General features: G+C 38.1%; 4 protein-coding genes across 13 annotated transcripts in view; 1 reads left to right on the top strand and 3 right to left on the bottom strand.

Annotated features, from left to right (window-relative positions):
- LOC104816654 (UPF0503 protein At3g09070, chloroplastic) overlaps positions 1-1,135 on the bottom strand; it is a 2,855-nt gene extending 1,720 nt beyond the window's left edge. Inside the window, 1 exon segment of the mRNA XM_010545584.2 lies at positions 30-1,135. Within this exon segment, the coding sequence (XP_010543886.1) occupies positions 30-948 (919 nt within the window). The 5' untranslated portion in view covers positions 949-1,135.
- Positions 1,136-6,753: 5,618 nt separating this feature from the next.
- Positions 6,754-7,511, top strand: LOC104816220. Its single transcript, XM_010544929.2, is given in 2 exon segments — positions 6,754-7,044; positions 7,047-7,511. Coding segments are annotated over 2 exon segments (342 nt in total). The 5' UTR covers positions 6,754-7,023; the 3' UTR covers positions 7,368-7,511.
- A 121-nt stretch (positions 7,512-7,632) lies between these two features.
- Positions 7,633-13,564, bottom strand: LOC104816221 (protein DEFECTIVE IN EXINE FORMATION 1). 2 transcript variants are annotated; one of them, XM_010544931.2, is made up of 15 exons: positions 13,468-13,564; positions 13,194-13,380; positions 12,844-12,954; positions 12,592-12,674; positions 12,333-12,450; positions 12,057-12,220; positions 10,939-11,693; positions 10,779-10,849; positions 10,324-10,580; positions 9,716-9,897; positions 9,065-9,348; positions 8,856-8,973; positions 8,570-8,752; positions 8,097-8,420; positions 7,633-8,003 (listed from the first exon to the last, which is right to left on the bottom strand). In XM_010544931.2, exons 2-14 carry the CDS (start codon positions 13,331-13,333, stop codon positions 8,106-8,108), a joined length of 2,781 nt encoding a protein of 926 aa, XP_010543233.1. In that variant the 5' UTR covers positions 13,334-13,380; positions 13,468-13,564; the 3' UTR covers positions 7,633-8,003; positions 8,097-8,105. The 2 variants fall into 2 exon arrangements, with proteins under 2 accessions (XP_010543233.1, XP_010543232.1); XM_010544930.2 differs by having other exon boundaries at positions 13,457-13,555.
- Positions 13,565-13,927: 363 nt separating this feature from the next.
- LOC104816222 (mRNA-capping enzyme) lies at positions 13,928-22,199 on the bottom strand. 9 transcript variants are annotated; one of them, XM_010544936.2, is made up of 18 exons: positions 21,834-22,199; positions 20,607-21,348; positions 19,486-19,653; positions 18,962-19,085; positions 18,627-18,778; positions 18,421-18,504; positions 18,270-18,332; positions 17,958-18,089; positions 17,668-17,871; positions 17,228-17,347; positions 16,689-16,738; positions 16,377-16,539; positions 16,142-16,279; positions 15,571-15,678; positions 15,346-15,444; positions 15,039-15,213; positions 14,800-14,933; positions 13,928-14,649 (listed from the first exon to the last, which is right to left on the bottom strand). In XM_010544936.2, exons 3-18 carry the CDS (start codon positions 19,600-19,602, stop codon positions 14,524-14,526), a joined length of 1,989 nt encoding a protein of 662 aa, XP_010543238.1. In that variant the 5' UTR covers positions 19,603-19,653; positions 20,607-21,348; positions 21,834-22,199; the 3' UTR covers positions 13,928-14,523. The 9 variants fall into 9 exon arrangements, with proteins under 9 accessions (XP_010543238.1, XP_010543237.1, XP_010543240.1 ...); XM_010544935.1 differs by lacking the exons at positions 20,607-21,348; positions 21,834-22,199 and adding an exon at positions 20,104-20,256; XM_010544938.1 differs by lacking the exons at positions 20,607-21,348; positions 21,834-22,199 and adding an exon at positions 20,076-20,256.
- Between the last annotated feature and the right edge of the window lie 118 nt (positions 22,200-22,317).

The following is a 22,317-nucleotide window of genomic DNA, read 5'->3' on the forward strand; positions in this document are numbered from 1 at the left end:
CTCGGACTGAGTGCCCCGGAGCTGTCTTCCTATCGGCTTCTCCACCGGCAGTCTGACGGATCCGCCGCCATTTCTCTGCTTCTTCATCTTCTGTTTCTGCCTCCATTTTTGAAGCTTTTTGCTGAAAACAGAGGCTGCAGACCAGAAAGTGCCCGCTAAATCTCTCACTGACGGTTTCTTCGCCGGCGAATCGAGATCTATGTGATCCTTCATCGGCTTCAAATCCTCTTGGCTCACTTTTTCTTCTTCCTCTTCATCAATCTCTTCTTCTTCCTCAACGATTTCATTGCTTCTCTCCTCGGTTACTTCGCTAGAATCGTTCACGATTCCGAAATCACCGCCATAGTCATTCTCCTCCTCCCCGCCACGGTGACCAATTTCGCTGTCGCTTTCGGCTTCTTCTTTCGTCTCGAGAACAGGCTCCCGCACGCTGGACTTCCTCGCCTTGACCTCAATCTCACCGCCGTGTGTTCCTCCTCCACTGCCGGCGCCGGAGGATGCGGCGGCCTCCATGGTGGGTGGGTTTCGTTGCTCGTCCTGGTTAAACATGTTCCACAGCGAGCTCCGAAGCCTGACGTCACAAGACCTACGCTGCGGCTCAAACACGCCGGAAAACCCCTCGTTCTTCGACGCCGAGAACGATTTGGTCCGCCGGAGCTCCGGGAAGAACCCGGGTCGGACCCGACCGTTCCCGTTGGAGGCGGCGGATGACTTGAAGATGGCCTTGAGCGCCGCTGCTGAGATGGCCGGTGGTTTCTTGGCGGCGGAGGAGGAAGACGAAGCGCCGGCATTGTTGCTCTGATCCAAGACGGCGAGGCGTTCGCAGAGACAGGAGGGGCAGAATCCGGTGAACCTCTCGTCGGGGTGACGGTTGCAAGAGGTGGAGGGGCGGTGCGGCTGCGGCGGGGCGACGGCGGCGGAAGAAGCTGGGTCTGCCGTGGGATTCATGACGATAAATGGTGGGTGAGACTCGCTCTCGCTCTGCTCATGGAGTTATCGTCACTGCCTTGCTGCTTGCAGAGAGAGGGAAACAGACACTGAGGTTACAGGAAAAAGTGTTAATGTCTGAAACCTTCGTCTGCTCCCAGCGGACATTGAATGAGAAAGGAGATTGAAGCGAACAGACCAAGAAAATCTAATAAAATTATAACTCCAAACATATAAAAATAAATAAATAAAGTGCCGGACTCGAATTTTTGGATTTTGGAGTGCCAACATAAAATCTTGATATTTTATATTATTTTTTATTTTCTTTCAGAAATTAACCATGCCGTAACATAATATCCGATTCTCTGTATTTAATTTTCTAGATCCAAATGGAACCTGATTAATTTATGCAAAAAGAAACTCATGAAAATATGAAGGATTGCTTGGTAAATATAAATTACCCCCCACAAATTCCAACTTCGTGATCAATCAACGGATTCAAGAGCCAGGAAATGACGATTTTGTCCCTACGTTTTAGGATTTTGTCTTTTACTATTTCATCACTATTTATTTATCGAGTCCGTTTTGCAAAAGTGGATTTCCCGGCTCAAGTCAAAGGCAATTTAGCTTAAAATCAAAATTTTCATGCTACTTTTTTTTTTTGGAAAAGCATGTTTCCGCTCAAATGTAAAATAAATCAGATAAAAAAAGCTGCTTATAATATTTTTTATATATACATACGATTCTTTTACGTAGTTTTGTTTGTTCTCTTTAAAAATATATAAATTAAAACTATCCAAGATTTGATAGTTATAACGGGTAAAAAATAGAATAAAACTTTTTTTTAATTTAGGTTCGAATCTTTACTTGAAAATAGACATTCACATTAATTTTCTCGATCTTATCACAAATCCGATAAATTTCTAGATGATAAAAAAAATAAAATGTCATATGAATAACACATTTTAATATATTAAATACAATATAATAAAATTTGAAAAAAATGTACAATGAAATTGTTAGTTAAAATATTTTCTTCGTCCGACAGCCAAAAAATACCTTAAAATGACAATATTTTTTCGGATAAAATTACCTGGCACATATATTTTTGCTAATAGCCCCCTTTTTTACTAACACACATAAAGAATAGAATTAGCGATGGTCAAATATCAAATACAAATCATATTACTTAATAAAATTAATACTTTTCTTGCAAAGTATGTTTGTATTTATTGAATATCAAAGTACGTTTGTATTTGTTGAATATTCTATTAAATTATCATTTTGTCATTGGGTAGTGTTAGTGTCCATCTTCACATCGAAGACATGTAATATACATTGGTGATTTTGAATAAATACTATATTTTTTATCACCCAAAATATAATATGCCATTTAAATATCATTCCAATTTAAATGTCTTGTCAATTTGAAAATAAGATCAATTTTTTATTTTTATTTTTTTAAGGAGAGGAATGTGGATTTTCAAAGATTCCACCCTCGGAGGCAAAAAAGCAGAAAAGCACTTCACGCCATCACTCCTCACTCGTTCTTTGGTCTCTCTCTCTCTCTCTCTCTCCTTTCGCTTTCCCTCTCTTCTTTTTCTTTGCTTTCTCTCTCTCCTTTTTTTTTTCTTTCTTTCTAATTTCCTATCAGATCTTTTTTTTAAAGAACTTGCTAGGGTTTCTTTTTGTTTTATTTTCCCATTTTTGGTAAAATAAAATAAATAATTCTATTATATTGATGTGTAGATTTTTGTTGATATTTTCCTTTTGGAATTATATTGCGTCCTAATGCGTACGATCTCTGATTGTCTCTTGCACGGGGAGAGAAGTGGAACGAACTCCACTCCACTCTTGTCTTGTCTTGTCTTGTCTCAAAACGCTGTCGTTTTCGTCGCCTATTCGTGATTATGGAAAATTATAATACATTGCGAAAACAAGAAACATATTTAACATATCGCAATTATAATAAATTGGATTTTTTTTTATAAAAAAAAATAGGTAAGTAGAATCTTCCAATGACCTCCCACGTATTCGTATTTTGCGAATATGTATTTATTGTCTAATGTCTTTTCGCCATTAAAGATTTCGTGTAGTAAATTATTAGATTGTAACGGTAATTATTGCACTTATCCCACTAACCTCACGCAATCAATGCCATTAATGTGGGGAGTTATGTTTTTATTCAACCTCCATTTTTTTTTTCTCTCTATTATGCTCATTAATAATATATGTATTTACTACTCTATATATATATAGTTACATCTGTCATCTACATTTTTCACAGATTTAACATTATCCCTTCATTGAATATGATTAACATTGTTTTCCTAATATGTTATTCCTTTGCATAAACAAACTTTACTTTTTCATTGCATAATTTTCAGTAATTTCATTGTAATTTTCTTGTTTGGAACAATTTTCTCTTCTTGTTTTCAAACAAATTATTTTACAATTTTTTTTTATAGATTTTCATTTAAAAAACATACGCCTTTACTAATCAATAATAATAAAATATCTTCTAAAAAACAAAATAATATTTTTTTCGGATAATATAACAATAGAAAACCATTTGTCTATGAGACAAATATTTTGCATATGGATTCAATATTATTTGGGATATAATTTTGACAGGTTGCACTTTTTTCATACACGTAGACGAATAAGATATTCTAAGGGTTGATCTACCGCAGGTCTAAAAATATCGAAAAAGTTGAAGGAAAACCATTAAATACAACAAATATATCAAATATAAAAGTATATTAACTTTGTGGACGATTAATGATGTAAATTAATACCATGATTAACTCTTTATGGGATGGAAATCATGAAGAAAAACATTGGCAACCCTTTAGATTCCACGAATTGCTTCCTGTCTCATAATGAGGTCTTGCAACAATAAATATATATATATATATACCAATATATATAGGATTAATTACGGCGTTGTAGTAAATACCAAATGGTAATCCAATAGGTTATCCCATACAAAAATTATCCTTTCGTTTCGTATAATAAAATGGTTAGAGAAGTGGAAAATCGGAAAGGACAGTGGGTTTGTTAGAAATATGACTAGCAGGCCAACCCCTATGAATATTAAATGTATTGCTTTCAGTTTGATCAATTATAATCCGATATGGTTATATTTCGGTTAGATTTTTTGGTACAGTTTGGTTATATTTCGGTTTGATCAATATTAACCTTATGTTAGTTTTTTTGTTTAATTTTTTTTTACCTTTATTGGCACTATTTTTAGCAGTAAAAACGCTTAGTTAAATAAATTTGTGTTTAGGTCGATTGTTTTTAATATTTGATTGGTATGCATTTCCAATCCGATTAGCTAAGTTTTAAAAGAATCAAAAGGTTATTTATTTTCGTACCGATTCATATATTATTATCATATATTCAAATCTGTCCAACCTTAGTTAAATAAATAGGATCTTATTTTGATGCATTGGATTTTGTATTTCATAGCGAATTTAATCAGTTCATACATCCGTACAAGTGAATCTACAACACTTTGGTTCGATCTGACAACTCAGAAAATAAAAGATCCAATTCACTGTTTATTGGCGAATTTTTTTTTAAAAATTTATTTTGCACGAAAACGAACATGCATCTGTAGACAAAAGGCAGAGAGAGAGAGAGAGAGAGAGAGAGAGAGAGAGAGAGAGAGAGTGATTACATGAGAGATCATGGGTCGGAAAAGGGCAATCAAACACGAGCCCTTTTGGCCCACACCATTCGACAACTCACAGAAATCAAAGGCTTTTTCTATTTCCGAATTTCAAAACTCCCTAAAACCCCCCCTTTTTTTAATAAGAAAAAACGGGCTATTTGGTTATTATAACATTTGATAATTTAGAATCATTTACAAGTTTCTCATAAATAAATGTCAAAAAACGTAGGCAATACCAATAGATGAATACAAAATTTTAAAAAAAAAATGCAATAATTTATATTTACACATGTGGAGTGAATGAATGAATCCCAATAAAGGAGGGAACTGATTTTTCTTTGAGCATGTTACTAAAGGCAGAAAAAAAGCACACATGGTGTGGACAAATTTCTATGCTTTGCTTTATTTAGCGAATTTTTGCCATTAGAAAACATATAATAAGGTTTATATTTTCATCATAATCGATTAGAAGTCAAATACTTTACCATATATGCAAACGATTTCGCTCATAAAAACTATATATATAGATATATACCCAATGTTTCCACCTCCTGAATAATTAATCCGATTTATGCAAAACTTTCACCGAATTTCATTAACAAAAAAAAAACTTTAATCGAATTTTGAATATATAGTTCGTAAATTTAACAAAGAGGATACGGTTAATTTTCATCTAATATATCATATAAGTTTTGATGTTTATTTTATAAATTTAACGAATTATGGATAAATGACATAAATAACAGACTCGATGTTTTACAAAATTGCAACAAAAATATAACTCATAGAATATCATATCACTCCAACTATTTTTTTTTAGAGCATAGTATAAAGGGCTAAATATGAATTTTGTTTTTTGTTTTTTTATAAATATAACGTTACGTACCATGAAAAGGTATTAATTCGTAAGCATGCCTTGAAATTTACAAAATGTAAAAGACAATAGACTGCGGCAGAGTTACATAGGCTCGGGACGCCATGAAAATCAGCAGCTACGGACACTGTTCTCTAAAGGCGAGATCTCAAAGGAGACAATTAAAGAAAATAGGACGTCTATATTTATTCCTTCTTCTTTTAATTTTTATGGTAGACAATAATAAATATCATAAAACAAAATTATTTAATTTATATGGAGAATAGAAAATATTTATTTGAAGGTTTCAGCATCCCGACTTGGGTTGTATAGGGTAACAATTAATAACATAAAAAAGAAAAATTATCCATATTTTGCATGCTAAAAGATTTAAATTAGAAATTCAAATTACTCAACGATAAAAACACTATTAAAATATTTATTTATTATATTTTATTCAATTAATCAACTATAACGATATATTATAAGTTTGTTTCTCTCATATGATAAAAAGAAATAAAATCGTAAGAACAATTAAGAATTAAAAAGATAACATTGAGATAATAATTTATGAAAACCAAGTAATGGTAAATTTCTAAATGTTACGATGAAATGTTTTAAAGAATAATAATAAACTATAATATTGAAAGAGCATAACTTCGTCGGATCACAGCAACGTCGAAGCGAAGAAAAAAATATTAGCCCACGCGCAGAATTTCTTAATAGATGGAAAACAGGGAAAATCCGCTGGACTATAGTCCAGCGAAATACCGCACGTGGCATCGACGCGCGACCTGAGCGCGTGGTGGTCTGATTGGATCATCTTTGAACCTTTTCACGAAAAAAGCCCAATTTGGTCTATATTACAGTAATACCACCCGAGATCTCTATTTCGTAGGCCCATTAACAGCCCATGTAATCAAACCATCGTGTATTGGACAAGGGCCCATTATAATTAATAAGATTTTTATTCCTTAAATCAATTCTGTCATTTTTTTTCCTTCGCCGTATCCGAGAAAAAAAATTATTCTTTATTTTTTCACCGTGATATTATATTTTTTACACTATTATTTTTATTATATTTTTTTCCTGTTATTTAAACTATTTAAAAACCATTTTAACTGATATAAGAATTTTCATACCAATTAATAATTTGCAAAGTTCCAAAGATACTCATTTTTTTGCTTGATTTTGTTATAATGATTTTCATTATATAACAATTTTCATTCTATTTTTGGGAAGGTCCTGAAAGGATATCGTTTAATACAAATTTGAAAAAAAAAAAACAAAAAGACACTTGTAGAATGAAATGATAATCGAGGCATGGAGGAGAAGGGGGAATGATTTTCACATTCATCTTATTATTGCCGTGTATATTTATTTGTTTGTTTGTTGACCAGAAGCAAGCTACATCCCAACCATTCATGACTGAACACCAATCCCCACCCCTTTCTGATTAGATTCCAAACAAGGGGAAACCCGAGCTCCTGATCGGAATTCACGAAGAATACCCAAAAAAACCGATCGGAAAATCCAATCGAAGCGTAGAAGATCTTATCCGGCGATGAATTTCAGAAGCTTGGAAGAGAGTTCTGGGGCTTCTACGTGACACAGCACTCGAACCCGTCGACCAGAAGGTGGCACTTCATGGGAACACTGATGAGCATCGTGGCGTTGGTCAGTTCGATATTGTTCAGTCGGTGGCTGTTGATAATGGTTCCCGTTTCTGGGTATGGATTCGCTTGGTACAGCCATTTCTTCGTCGAGGGGAACCTGCCGGCGAGTTTCGGACATCCGATTTGGTCTCTTCTGTGTGATCTGAAGATGTTTGGTCTGATGCTCACCGGAAGCATGGAGAGGGAGATGAAGAGGCTTGGCAAGAGGCCTCTCACGGCTACGAGGGCATAGTCGTCGATTCACTTGGTCTTTGGGTCGCGTTTGGCTTTGCGTTTAGATGGTTGTTGTCGTAGACTGTAGTGATGTACATGTGTGTAGGTATGGATTAAGGGGACCGATATTCATGAATAACAAACGCTTTTTATCCTGACGTTAGCGAAATATTTCATATAACTATCTAACAGGGTATTTTAGCTGACAGTGTTTATCGACATCGTAATTCAATCGAATCCTTTATAACCACAACAAAACATGTCATTATTTTGAACCAAAGAAGTATTATAAGCTTTGCATAAAATTCAAGAGGACGGTCAAAGAGGGAAAAGGGATCTTAGTACTACAAAGTACAAAGTCATTCACCGAATCTAAAACTGAAAGTGTTCATAGCATCATTAGATCCACAGAGAGAAGAAAAACCCAAGAATCTTGAGTTGATGGCAAAAAACTGGTCATGGAGCATGGTTCTCTTTTGGATAAAGCTCTTACGAGAATGCATTTGTATAATATACCGGGTTTTGTCAGCACTTGAGGAGGAGTACGGTCCGTGATTTCAGCTAAATCTGCTCCCTAAGACCCGAAAGAAGAATAACGACACAACACCCCACATGATCCCAGACGAGGAGCTGGCTTGGCTAGAGGAAGAAGAACCTGGTGGTAATCAATAACTAAATGATTATTAATTCAAGGGCCATCTCAGTCATTTTTTCTTACTTGAAGGAAAAAAAAAGAAAGAAAACGTACCGGAAATCGTTAGTCTGTGTTGCGGGAGAAGGAAGGGAGAGGCATCGATTCCTGGGGACGTAAGAGGACAAGAAGACCAAACATGCCGAGCATTGGGAGGACAAGCAGCCATTTCAGAAGCTTGTAATAGTGCATGTGGAATGTAAGAGAGAACTCGTCTGAGAAGTAGAACCCATTCTTGTCCACCATTTCCACCACCACCGTTCCTGTTGTCCTCACTCCAACCGTCGGCAGCTTTATTCTGTACTTTCCAGGTCGTTCATAGACTTGGCTCTGCTTTATCTTCCGCTCTCCCTGATAGTTTCCAGGAACCAACAGTGTTGTCTGCATCCATTTGCTTTTTTAGTTCAATTCCTTCGGTTTTAATGTATGCTGCTTTTATATTGAAATAGTTTCTGTCAAGGAATAATGAACTAAAAAGGCCAACAAACAGTTCCAACGTTTTCGAAGTGGAGGGAGGCTTATGAACTTACAGTTATGTTATAGGGGGCTTGTGAACCAGATGGATATCTGTACTTATCAACGATCTCAATCTCCACCCAGAAGTTTTTGCCTTCTTCATCCCGGAATCCTCTTGTTGAATGTGTGACAAAAACGCCTTCCCTCTCATAACGGTTTGCCTTATTATTCCTTCCCTGATCAGTTGATCGCCATGCCTGATCAAACATAAAGTGAAGTGTGAATCACCATCTCCTACCACAAACAGCTAGAAATCCAGAAGTACAAAATCATCCGGGTAATGTTCAGGGTCGGACATGCCTTGAGGGGATGGTGAGGAGAAGGGGTAGAGAAGCAAAAGACATTTCCATTCATTGTTGTGACAATAAGATCAAGATCGTCTCCGCCATCGACATTGTCAGCCAAGACCATGCTATAACTGTACCAAGAAAAATCCCTTCTCAACAATCTATATGGGAAAAGGGGATATGCCTAAAGTTTGAATGTGAAGCAGAGACCAAGAAACTTACGAAGTTTCACCGATATCAACAACATCAGCACATGAGGTGGGTCCATCTATGAGATACAAATAACCATCAAAGGATGTTGTAACAATCGTGAGTCCCTTCTTTTTCTCACCACGCTTGCTAAGATCAACCAGGAGAACTTGGTTCATCACTCTTCCGTGAGTTCTGTACGGATAGGGGCGGACAACAGAACCATCCTTGCCACTAAGAACATATATGTTTCCTGATGCTGTAGGAACTACGACATCTGTGTGGCCATCACCATCAACATCACCGATAGAGGGTCCCTGAAGAATGTGGTGATTGACATCAGGCACTGATCATCAAACGGGCAGAATTCACAGACAATTTTCCATATCAAAAGGATATTTGGTCTGAACCAATATATATGCCTAGACACCGTGAATAAATTTTGGTGAGGTGGAGACTACTAATAGTTGAGTAATTGACCGCCTTTTTTACCGTGTCACAACTAGTAAGTAGCTCATAGTGGCGTCTATGCAGGAACTTCAAAGCATTGAAAAACAGATCTATTGAAAAAATATATGTAATATCATAGGTGCTACAAAAAATACTGATGTATCAAGTTGATGCTCCTACAACCAACTTATTTATCCCACTGTTATTTGAGAATAAAAAATAATTGTAGTTTACCTGAGGAACAAGACTCTTTACATGTGCTTCCCAAATTTCTTCTCCCCGTGTGGTCCATGCAGCTACATTTCCATGTGAATCGGTGGTCACTAGTTCCAGCTTTCCATCATCATTTATATCAGCAGCAACAACTGCCCCTTGAATTTCTGCCATTTCAAGGGGGAATTTTTCTCTGACATTTCCTACAAAAAAGACAACGATTTAGAGATCAAATCACCATCCAGAAACGAAAGGAAACTGCTAGTTTCAGGCAGTTCTCGAAAGGAACTGTACATTCTGAAATAAGCCTTATTCTTGAACAAATGATTATTGAGTATAAGCACGAGCAGAGTATCAAGACAACCAGAAATCATATAATCCTGACAGTGAAACTGCTGTCTTACAAGTAAAGAGATTGGTAGAACAGTCGAACTTTAACAGAGACACCACAATTGCTGTAGGTTTCATGCATGCATTGTTTAAAGCTATAGTTTCAAAATCATGTAATACTAAGCCCAATAACAGACAGTTCTTTCAGAAGCAATGCTTAACGCCCTAGATGCATTAATATGCAGAATAGCCATTGAAGAAAATTGACCAAGACTATGGGAGGTAATATGAAGTCTTACCATGATGATCCATGACGTAGAACAAGCCAAATGAAGTTCCAACAAGAATATCCAAGTAACCGTCACCATCCAAATCAACAACCGTTGGGGAAGAATAAATATATGCACGGAAGTTCGACGAATCCGTAGTCAAATCGAGATCTTTGACCCACTTAACTTGCTTAGTATCAAGATTGAAAACAACAATCGAGCTGGCAATATACTTTGTGATATCAATACCACCAAGTTCTTTTAAATGATCTGGATTGTCATAATACCTGGCAATTTGCAAGGGACAAATCATGTCAGGGTCAGCTGAGCTACATACCACAACACAAATAAACCAAAAATGCCTATAGGAATAATCAAAAGGATAAAACTTAACGCTCTTTTAGCAGAAGGTAGTTACAAAACATGCTTTAGCATGCAGAGAATCAGACGATCTTCAGCGGTAAAGAGATGAAACAGGAGCTTACTCAGGATCGAAGAAATAGGAAACAGCAACAACCATCTCCTGTACTCCATCTTTATCAATATCCGCTATAACCTGATGAAAGGTGATACTGTTAGATCCACCATGAAAACAAGTAGTAGCCTGACAAAATGGTCTTTTACATAGATGAAACTCAAACTCACAGGAGTGCACAAGATGTGGGCATCAATATTCACGTAATCTTCTAATTTCTCGTGCTTCCCCTCAACCCATTCCTCATCTCCCCACATGGATTCATCAACATAATCATCATAGTCATAGCTGTATTCATCACCTAACTCATCATTGTCACGCAACAACTCAAACGACGAATCCGCATCAGCTTCTAACCCTCCATCATTTTCAACTGTGGCCATGCGAATACTCTCGTTGTTGTCTTTGTTGTCAGAGTGGTCATCCTTAGATTCTTGAGAGCCATTATCTTCCAGAAGTCGCCTCCCAGTCTTGGTTCCAGTCTCTGTTGTACTGTTTCCTGATGTCCCTATGTTCTCTGAGGAATTATCTGTTCCAGTATTTAATCTAATAACACTTTCCTTTTTGTCCTCGCTGCCCTTACCATGATCTTCCTGATTAGTTGTTGCATTTGCAAGACCATTGTGCATTTCCGAGACAGACGTAGTATCATTTGATGCCGGAGTATTAGTTCCCGTGGTTGCTGCACTTCCATTTCCATTGTGCATTTCTGCCGACAAGGTTGCAGTATCATTTGATGCCAGAGTATTTGTTCCAGTATTCGTGGAGGAATTAAGAACCTCTGCAGTAGACTGAGTAACAGTTTCTGTTTGGTTATTCTCGGGTTTCTTCTGATCCTCTTGAGATGATGCATTTGATGATCCATCATGAGGTTCAGTTGACGAATGAACTATTGCATCTGGCTTTTTTGTAGTTTCATTTGTTTCTAAAAAGAAGAGAAAAAACATAAGAATAAACCTTTCCAAGAAATGAAACAGCCTTTCTAGTCCCCGCTCTTCTTCTACACGGTATATACAGGTGATATCAGTTACCCAGGGATAGAAGGAAGCATGGACCATAGTACAAAAATCCTTCAACAGATTAGCAGAGAGGCAGCTGGTTCAAGCATAAATAAAAATTGGGTCCACCTTAAACAAAAATTGCACTACTAGACTTTTACAATTCAGTGCCAGATCTAGATTTTTGAGGACAGTGAATTCAACCTGATGGATATTGTGTAAAACAGCCAGAACTTAAAAAGCAAACATAAAAAAAGACTAGAAATAACACAAATTCTGCAGAAACTTACGAGTGGCTGATGACTTCATTGCAGCAGCCTCCAGTACAAGCTGCTCATCATGGACATCAGGATGTGACCGGTCAACAGGGTCGGGATCAAGACCCACATACCAGTTCTTGTGAACTTTTCTGCGAGGCACTTCAAGCTTATCTGACATCAAAAAACCCGATACCCTGGAAACAAGTGAATAGAGATGACTAACTCACACTGTTCTTCTCACTTCTAAGTCTCAAGGATAACAAAATGGAAGAATATGTAGGTATGTACAGTCTAAACAAGAATTACCTGAAAAAGAGTACTTCGCCATTGTAGGTAGCCAAAACAATTTCCCTGACACCATCTTTGTCAATATCATACAGGAGAGGGCTGGCATGCACATTAGATTGATGAAAAGCAGGCCAACCTAACAGACAATGAGGACACAAGAGAACACTCCAGATTTCAATATTCTACATCAATAACCGACCAAATTTGAAGCTATTTCATCGACATCATAAGACGTTTCAGACAAACTACAAGATAAGAGTCGACAGATGTCCCCTACCTGGCATCTTGTCTCCATCTGCCCCTTCGAGAACTTCGAGGTAGTGAACAAAAGATGGAACAACAATGTCCAGTTTTCCATCACTGAAGAAGCACAAAAAAATGTCACATATTCCACACGATTGTGATTATACGGTGCTAGCACCCATGATCCCTTGCACCACATCTATTTTCCACAAAGTAGATTGTGGAAAAGAAACAACTGCTGACGAATAACACATTCATACTGTTCGACATCAGAATGGTCACTTGCCTGTTGATATCAGCAATTAAGGGTGTAGCATAAATGCTAGAAGTGACTTCTGTTTGCCATCGCAGCTCCAGATTTCTCGGGCACTGAGTATTCAGCAAAGCATCTTCATCTCTGCACAATGAATACCCAAAGAGAAGTAAATTGGAGAACATAGACACAGATGCTCAATTCTAATACTTCAAAAGATTCGACAGTTAAAGGTCAGAAACCCCACGTCTTTTATAGTCAATGATAACGAACAAACAGGCCGAACAAAAACCCTAATCTGAAATGCGAGCAACTCGATTCGAATTGACGAGAATTTCAACATTCCGTCGAATATCCATAACTAGATACGGATCAAAGCTTACATTTCAGGGTAACCCAGTTCGTCGTCGGTCGCTCGACGCTCTCTGAACTTGTTCTTCCCAGAATTTTCTCCATAGGAGAGGTTCGAGAAGGTAACAAGAAGCAAACAGATCAGCAGACCACGACTCGCTCGAGATTTCATATGATCGCACTCCAGAGAGACTGAACAATTCTCCGTCTGCACAAAATCTATTCAAGAAAGGTTCAATTTTGGGGTGAGATTTGAAATAAAAAAAACCCCGTAGGGTTTTTGGGAAAATCGTACGAGGTTAAAACCAGAGAGAGAGACGGTGATGGAGAGAATCGCGTGACCAAAACTGATCAAGGGCAGATCGCAACAAGCCAAAACGAACGACGGCAGCGAAGCGCAAGTAAACTACTTGCCGTTTATAATTGGAGGATCGAAACGGCCGTTTGGTCTCGGCATATAAAACAACCCACATTTTATGTCTAAATAGGACAAACGACGCGCATGTCTTCGCCGCTGCGAAAGCTTGAACATTGAATTTACATCTGTCCGATTCTACAAACTTCCAAAATGATCAAATAAATATATAAAAACGCCCAACATCTAACAAATACATAGATTGAGAAAGTAGAAAAACACATGAACTTATGTATTTATAAATCTTTCTATCTGGTGCCACACATCAATCATTTTTAATTTGCATTATTTTTGTTTTTCATTTCACTAACATAATAATGGAAAAGATCCGAGACATAAAAAATCTAATAATAGACAAACAGAGAAGTGCTTTAAGAAGCATATTACAAAACTCACTGTAAAGGATGAAGTATTTCAGCGGTCATAGCAAAAAGGGCGAATGAGAGAGTGACACACTCAACAAAAGAGAATAGCAAAGGAAATACATATTGCCATGCCAAAGCTCTCAGGGCAAAAAAGATTGGAAATTCAAGAAATAAAAAGCACTACAATATTATTATTATTCACATGGAGGCTTAAATAATAATATAAAAAAAGAGAGAGAAAACCCAAGTTACAACACACTTGGTTCCTCTTTTTTTCTTAAAAAAATGGCTACTGTATTTTCCTGAAGAAGAAGAAGAAGAAGAAGAAGATAGAAAGAGTGATACTCTAATAGATTACAACATCCTAAGTAAGTACTCTATTGCTGGCTACAACTACTCTTTGCCCTTGACCCATTGCCCAAGAGAAATATAGCAAGTAACCCATCAAGGCCAACTGACACATATTGATTTTTAAAAAAAAGAAGACTCGTACCAGACGTTGGGAGGCGTTTCCTAAGTAATTTTGGCCAACTGACCGGATGTGTCTAATCTTAAGGCCGATTTACCTGGGAGAGCACATGATCACCTGCGCCGTGCAGCTTTGCTGTCCTTTTGAATGCGATCAGCATACATTGGCAAAAGAATGATCTCACGTATCTCCTGCAGCAACACCTCCTCCGTGATGTTGTCCCTTATGCTTCTCATCACCTATTCATTTTTTTTAATCCAAACTTCCAAAAATGTTACATATCATAGCCCCCATACATTGATTGGAGTATCATCTGATCTTCAAACAACAAGGCAAACCTGGAGAGGGACGGTATAGAATAGGGGGTGGTTATGAAAAGAAGCACTGACCTTCCTATATGTGTTGATATCGTTTGGAGTTGATTTGTCGGTTCTGATTCGCATGCAAACCCAGACCTGTTCTTCCTGATCCCACGAACACTCTATAATCTTCCCGGAGTAACTTGCAGGGTCGGAATCATCTGCTACCATACCATTTTCAACATTAGAAACTTTGTGACTTTCTACCGACTTTGTCTACAGCTTGCTTCAATTATTAATTTATTAAATGGATATTTAGTCATCCCAACCTTTAAAAACAACTGAATTCCCTTCCATAACCTTTTTCTTCCCTCTTTCATACAGAGAGAGCGTCTGACGGCCATCCTCATCCATCTCATACAGAAAGTCAACCGAGTTCATCTCGGGATACTTCCACTTCAAAAGACCTTCATGTGTACGGGGAACATAAGGGTCATCCCAGCCCTGCCAATAGAAAACCCGATGTCACCGGGATCATAGCTGAACAAGAGAGACTCTATATTTCCACAAAAACGTTCTGTCCAATGACTCCAATCCTAAAATCTACTATATGTATCCCTCTCTTTTTCAGGTTACCTGGAATATTAGGCCATCTGCTTCATGCGAAAGCTTTGGGATGAAACCCTTCAAGACTTTTTCAACAGCAGAAAGCAACCAAAAGTCCTTTCTCCGTACCTAAGCAACAAGAAATTAAAAATCAACAAAAGGAAGCCAGTCACCATGAACAAATATAGGAAGGAGAGAGGAAATGAAGAAAGATGTAGACAAATGATCTCAGAAAATGTAGCTCTTATCACATACCCTAAAAGGCTCCAGGTCATATCTGTAGCAATGACTTCGGACCTTTCCAAGTTTACGGGGTTCTACCACTTCTTTCTCCAACATCTTCCATCTTTCACAGAAAGGTCTCTGGTCCAATTTAAATCATAAAGCTCATCATTAACATCCAGTTTGGAAACCAAATTATAGCAATGACAAACATCACCCCTTGTAAAATCATGCAAAAAGATCAAGATTAGTTATGCAAGTAAATTTCAATGAAAAACCATGTTTTCCATCAATGCGAAGCAGCTCCATAGGGCAGAGCCCAAAATTCCAACTGTATGGTCATGCAATGCCCTAAACGAGCAGACAAATCCTTTTTATTCATCCTCAAGATACGTAATGCACCATGTATTAGACATACTAAATGGAGAAGACATCTCATAGGATAAATAGAACAGTAAACTCAACCTAATGCAACATAAACTTGGGAATAGTCTATTTGAGGAAAATGGAAGCTAAAGTCTTTTTAATGTACCTCAATAATATACTAAGACCTAGCTAGCTAAAGCATCCATTACAGAAACAAAATAGTAATGACAGTTCCAACCTCAATGACAGATTGTCCGTTGATTGCTACCATATCATAGATGAGGTACCTCCTCTCCTGCTTCTGGTTCTCTGGCACTGTATCTATAATCATCTCTCCGTCAAGCAATGTGTAATGGTGCACTTTTTCAGATACACCCTGGCAAACCAAAAACAAGAACGTTAAGATATTCACAAATTTAGTGAAGATATTGATACAAGCTACCTCTAGGAAGCCAAAACCAAAAACCACTTACTTCAGTTGGGTGTCTACAGGGAAACCGCATCTGGACCCTTCGAAATCTAAAGCTCCTATCTATTAAATAACATCCATCAACTGTTATTAGCATCACGTATCGTGTTCCATCTGCCTTCCACGTGGCATAATAGTAGCGCTGCCTCAGGAGTTGCAGGTTATCCCTGTTTTTTTTTTTAAAAAAAATCATACTTAAAACTTGATTCAGACTATTTTTATGTTTCAGCCACTAATGAAGCCTGTAAGAGTGGAATCAGAATGAAAATTCAATTTCTCAATGTAAGCACTACCAAAATAAAACAGAAAGCCAGACCTGTTTAAAGATACAGGGTGTGAACCTGGGAACTGTGAACATCCTCTTCCCTGGATTACACAGAATTAAAACCAGAAAGTCAATGCTTAACCCGCACTAATCACAATGATTATAGAAAAAGAGAAATAAAAAACTAAATTTGTATCCTCACTCATCACCATTGAGGAAAAAGCATCAGAAAAAGGAAAAATCTCACAGCAACTGAACCATTAAATAGACTCTTTCACATCATTCCAACACCTGATCTACTAGATAATCAATACACATTCTTACTTCAAGGTAATAAAATTTACTCTTGCATTTTCCTCAAGATAAAACATTCTATAAATTCAAGATATATACCAGAAAGCTAAATGGAAAGAAAACTTTTATGTATGAACAAAAAGCAACATAAAACCTGCACACGGATACAGTTGTTATGACAAACAAAAGAACTCAGCTGTTAATCTGTGCATCATTCTTATAAATTTATAGAGATCTATCATGATATAATGACACCCAGAATATAGAGATAGGAGATCAGAGTTTAACATTCCTACCCCAATATTCAGCATGAGCATCCTGTAACAGAATTGCCGGAAACCTTCCTCCTGAAAAGCAGGTATTTCATCACCCAAGATGTCGTCATTGGTCATCCTGACATCGACCTGATGGTTCTCCTGAAATAATAAAGCCAAACAAGAAAAACAAAGGCAATATATATAATAGTCCTACCAGAAAATTCAATGAACGAATTTTGTAGGCTAAGACTGAATACTCTCATTAATATGCACCAATGACTCAAGTCCAAAGAAATTCACCAGAAAGATAGAAAGAAGGCAAAATATTGGAAACCAAGCAGATCTACTAGATAATCAGTAAATGGTTGAACTATATAAAGAGCATACATAAACTTTAAAGTTGCATGGAGTTCATTGTCACAAAAATCACAGAATGTAAAATGACAAAACATTAACACTTTTTTTAGCATCATGCTTACATGCACAGGGGCGGCAGGACCATCATTGTCATCATCTGGCAATGCTTCACCATTAAGATCAAGCTCCGTAGATTTTTTCCACTCAGGGGTTGGTGGGCAAAGAGCATCCTCAGGTTTTATTTCGTGATAAAATGTGTATAAAGCATCAATATAATCTGGTTTATAGATTCCAGGAGGGCGGGCCTCAGTAAAAATTTGTAATGCCTGCCAAAGCCCAAAAAAAATGAAATTTGTAGCATGATGTAGATAACAAATTGCCCAAACAAACAGAAAAGTGCTAGACCACTGACCTGTGTAACGGTCATGGGCATGGAACGCATAAGATAATGAACTATCATGTAACCAGTCCGATTGTGCCCATGCGTACAGTGGACGAGAATGTGTTTTTTTGAGTTCTTTTGATTTAAGACAAATTGATTGACCTGAACACAATTTCCATGAGTCAGCTACTAACAGTAGAACAACGTCGTGCTTCCATAAGGACCAATAACAAAGTACTCCAAATTGCCATGTAACAAGTCCATCATCAAGTAAAGGAATTGAATCATGGAACCAGAGACAATTTATAATCTCAAAGATTCTGACTAAAAAAGGACAGATACCTCGTTGACAAAGGTGTTCACTGATACATTATCTGGCACAGAATCACGACCCTTGCATGCAATCTGCAAGACATCAAATTTTGACATAAACCACTTTGTACTGTCGCAGGAGATTTATAAAACGAAAAGATAACAGTATGCCTTCACTGACCTTAACATGCTTGATGCCTTCTTTCTTCAAGTCTGATGTAGGGTAGTAACGAGTTGTATTTGTCAGATCGATTACGAGACCAAGCTGAAAGAGAGAGTGAACTATAACAGTTACATCAATTAGATACAAAAGCCTAATAGTCAAATCCGATAAACTGTACAAAACCTCAACCAGAAAAGGAACTTTAAAAGATATCCGAGATTTACTTTTCTTCCATATATCCTCTGGTTATGGATCACTTGTTTAAAAGAGTATCTTCTCCCAGGAGGAACATCATCATTGTAAAATTCACTTAGGGGAACTTTCGAAGGAATGATGCATCCTATTTCGTCTCCAGAAGCAGGGCACTCTAGCCAACCTGTGATACTATACAGACTGTCAACGGGTAACATTTAAAACATTGACATCAAGGAAAAAAACCATACATACTAACTCTCGAGATTCTCAGCCACCTCTTTTCAAAGATTCTTTACAGTTGCAATCAAATATACTAATATAGGCAATAAGAAAAAATTTCTTCCATATAGTGAAGGAATATGACCTTGAGGGATCCTACTTTTGTCATAGGCTGATTTTTTATTCTGATAATGCTGATTATGCATAGTTGGCTGAGAAAAGGGCTTTGGGTTGTCGATTCTCATTCTTTTCCTTCTTTCATCTCGCTCCTGGAACAATAATATGAGTCAAATATAGAATTGAGCGCATATTGAAATCATAGGATATGATACCCAACAATATTATCCAAACTTATCCAATTTAAGGTGCTGGCATGATCATCCTACCGTCTGAAAGAACAAATGCCAGAAGGAATACAAATAACCCCGCCACAGAGCAAATTCTATATATAGGAGGAAGATCATCCCAAGCTTCGGGCACATTGGAGCAACATATTTTCACAATGCTCATGTATGGACCAGTTACTGTAGATGCCACATCAAGGAACAAATTCCCAAATTGTATGCTGACTATAATATAGTTAGTAATACTGGAAAACCGCCGTAATTGTGGTGGTTATAATTCATTAGATGACAGCATTCATGCTGAAGACAGAAAATTCGATCATACCCGCCTTGATACCTCGACTGAGGACTCAGTTTGTTCTTCTCGTGCCGTATATTCCTCTATATGCCTCTCAAACGGCACTTCATCTTCTTCAGGTTGGGGTGAAGCATTTAGGTCCATCGTAGCAACTATTCAAGGACCAAGGAACAGCATTTACATAACACCTGCTAGCTGCGCAACAAACAGATACCTTGGTCATGCCTGAACTCTGAAGGAACAAGAACAGTCAAATACTTAGAAGCTGCACGATGGCGCGCACAGACCAAGAAAAATAAATCGCAAATTCAATTCCTTCCTTGATATCACTAATCATAGGGAAACAAAACGGTTAATCAAACCCAGGGAAAACCAAAGCAAGAACAAGAGGTCTGCAACTCGCCGCTTCCCTTCTCCGACATATTCAGTAACAGAACAGAACAAAAACCCTAGAAGACGAAGAACCAACGAAATATCGACCGGAATTTCTGAATTCGCCGGTCCTCGAAATCTCCACGGGACCAATGAGGCATCGCGACGAAACGCATAAACTCAACGCATGAAATATCCAAGGAATCACGGAGAGACCATAGCCGGTCGGAGAAAAAGAAGGAGACCGGAGATTCTTGGAGACGAGGATGGAACCTGAAGCTCCGTTGACGAGAAAAGATCCGAAGGGAAAATCAACCCGACAAGAAGAAACGGGTCAGCTTCAGTTGGTTCAGTGAAATGGCAATCGGAACCCTAGGGAGAGGGAGAGCGCATGAGTGTACAACTGTTGGGCAAAGACGGGGGAAGGGCGGGGGGAACGTCTCGTAAATATATAGTGCTCAGATCAGGACAGGGGCTAGACCGGTAATATAAAAAAAATCCCAAAATAAAAAGAAAAAGCATAATATAATAATAATAATAATACCTTGATAGAGACTTAAAAAAATTTTAAAAAATATGAAAATGTGTGGGTAGAAAAGTAAAAAAAGTAGTTTTGCAGATGAAAATTCAACCGGAATAAAAAAAAACGTAAATTTTACGTTACCCGATTCTACACATGCTGTGGTAACTTTTCATGCTTGTATGGTTATTTTGCAGGACAAACGAGTGAGAAAAAAGTAAAGCTGCTTCCTTTCAAACGAGTCATCGATCCTTACACATGATTTGGGGGGAGACGACGAGAATTTTCTCAAACTGCCACAAAGTTATGCTCTGTTCTCTTCCAGTATCAGGGTGACGATGATGAATTGATGATGATGACCTTCCGTGCTGTTACGGCCGCTCTGATTCACCTGACCGCCGGCTGGAGCACCGAACAGCACAGCTGGCATTCCCGGGTTTCATGTCAGAGGAGGGTATGGACCCGGGAAATTAGGGTTCACCACCATTGGTGCTATTGGAGGATAGCCCATCAATGGTCCTTGGTCTGATCTACTTTCTGGCCTCGGCATTTCGTAGGGAGAGCTGTACAATGGTTGGCCACCTTCAGTTGGATAGAGAGGGAAACCAAACGGTTGGGGTAAAACCGGGTTCTGATTCATAGCCATGGGCAGAATGGGTGGTTGCATTGGCGAGTATTCTTGGAACTGGTTCCCCGGTAGAATCCCGGGATTGGGACTGCTCCTGGGATTGTTGGTGGGGCTTTACAGGACGCCAAAGCGTGGATTGAGAAGCTGAAAATTGCTTTGTGCTCTGAACATCTGACTCATTACCGTCTTCTTCTTTCTCTGCGTTGGGCTGTAAAAGGTCGCCATGAAAGTCATGGATATGAGATTTGAAATCCGGTTACTTGAGGAAGACTTGAGACAGTGAGTAGCTGCGCAGATGAATATACCATCCATCATCTTGATTGTCTGAATTTTTGGGATGCGTTCATCACCATAAATCCAGTTCATGATCCTGCCACCACCATAAATCTTGGAATGATTCAAAACACTGAAAGACCTATGCAAATAACTTCACACTAGCAATGGAACGCAGCCCACATCATCCAAGATTACATCAATCTTACTTCAAGCCAATGTTGGCAAGATCCCAATTCGAAAAAAGACACTCCTCTTCAAACCGGCTTCATAAGGCTCTTACTAAAACCTACAGTCTGAAATACTAGCAAGATTTTAACTGCACTACCACACAATCAAATGGACTCCTTAAAGATAACAAGTCCTATCACTATGATTGCACAAACATACGGCCAAACAAACTAATTTCAGAGCATAGTTAGATCAAATCAGTCCTTACAGATAGCTAATGGAATCACAACGAATGGACTCTGCAGAAACAACACAAAAAATCCAAACAAGGGAAGAAAAAGAACAGAAAAGCCATCCTGTCTTAACCAATACAACATCATCAAAAGCCACAATGTGGATGGAGTTGCTTACCAGGCGACCATAGACGGCGATGAGAAAATCGCAACGGACGCAGAAGTGAACTCGTTCCCCGATCGACGGCGACCGACAGGCATGGTTACGGTAGTAGGTGTCACTAAACCGAGCCCTTCGGCGACAGGATGAAATGGTCGAGAAAGGCAACCGTCACCGTCTCCGCCGGCGAAGGCCTAGCTCCGCCGTCGTACCCCTCCTCGGCAGAATTTGAAGCATTTTCGCTTCAACGGATAAAAAAAAGGGAATAACTTGGTGATAATAGATTGATTACAGAGAAACCCTAATGAACAGAACGAAAAAGAGGGGCGAAAAAGCCAAAAAAATGGCAATTTTCTAGGTGAAAATAAAATCAAGAATAGAACCAAGAAGAGGTAGAAACACGAGGGGGGGGGGGGGGGACTTGGTGATAATAGATTGATTACAGAGAAACCCTAATGAACAGAACGAAAAAGAGGGGCGAAAAAGCCAAAAAAATGGCAAT

This window comes from Tarenaya hassleriana, unplaced genomic scaffold (assembly GCF_000463585.1).
Source record: "Tarenaya hassleriana unplaced genomic scaffold, ASM46358v1 Cleome25, whole genome shotgun sequence".
Lineage (NCBI taxonomy): Eukaryota > Viridiplantae > Streptophyta > Magnoliopsida > Brassicales > Cleomaceae > Tarenaya > Tarenaya hassleriana.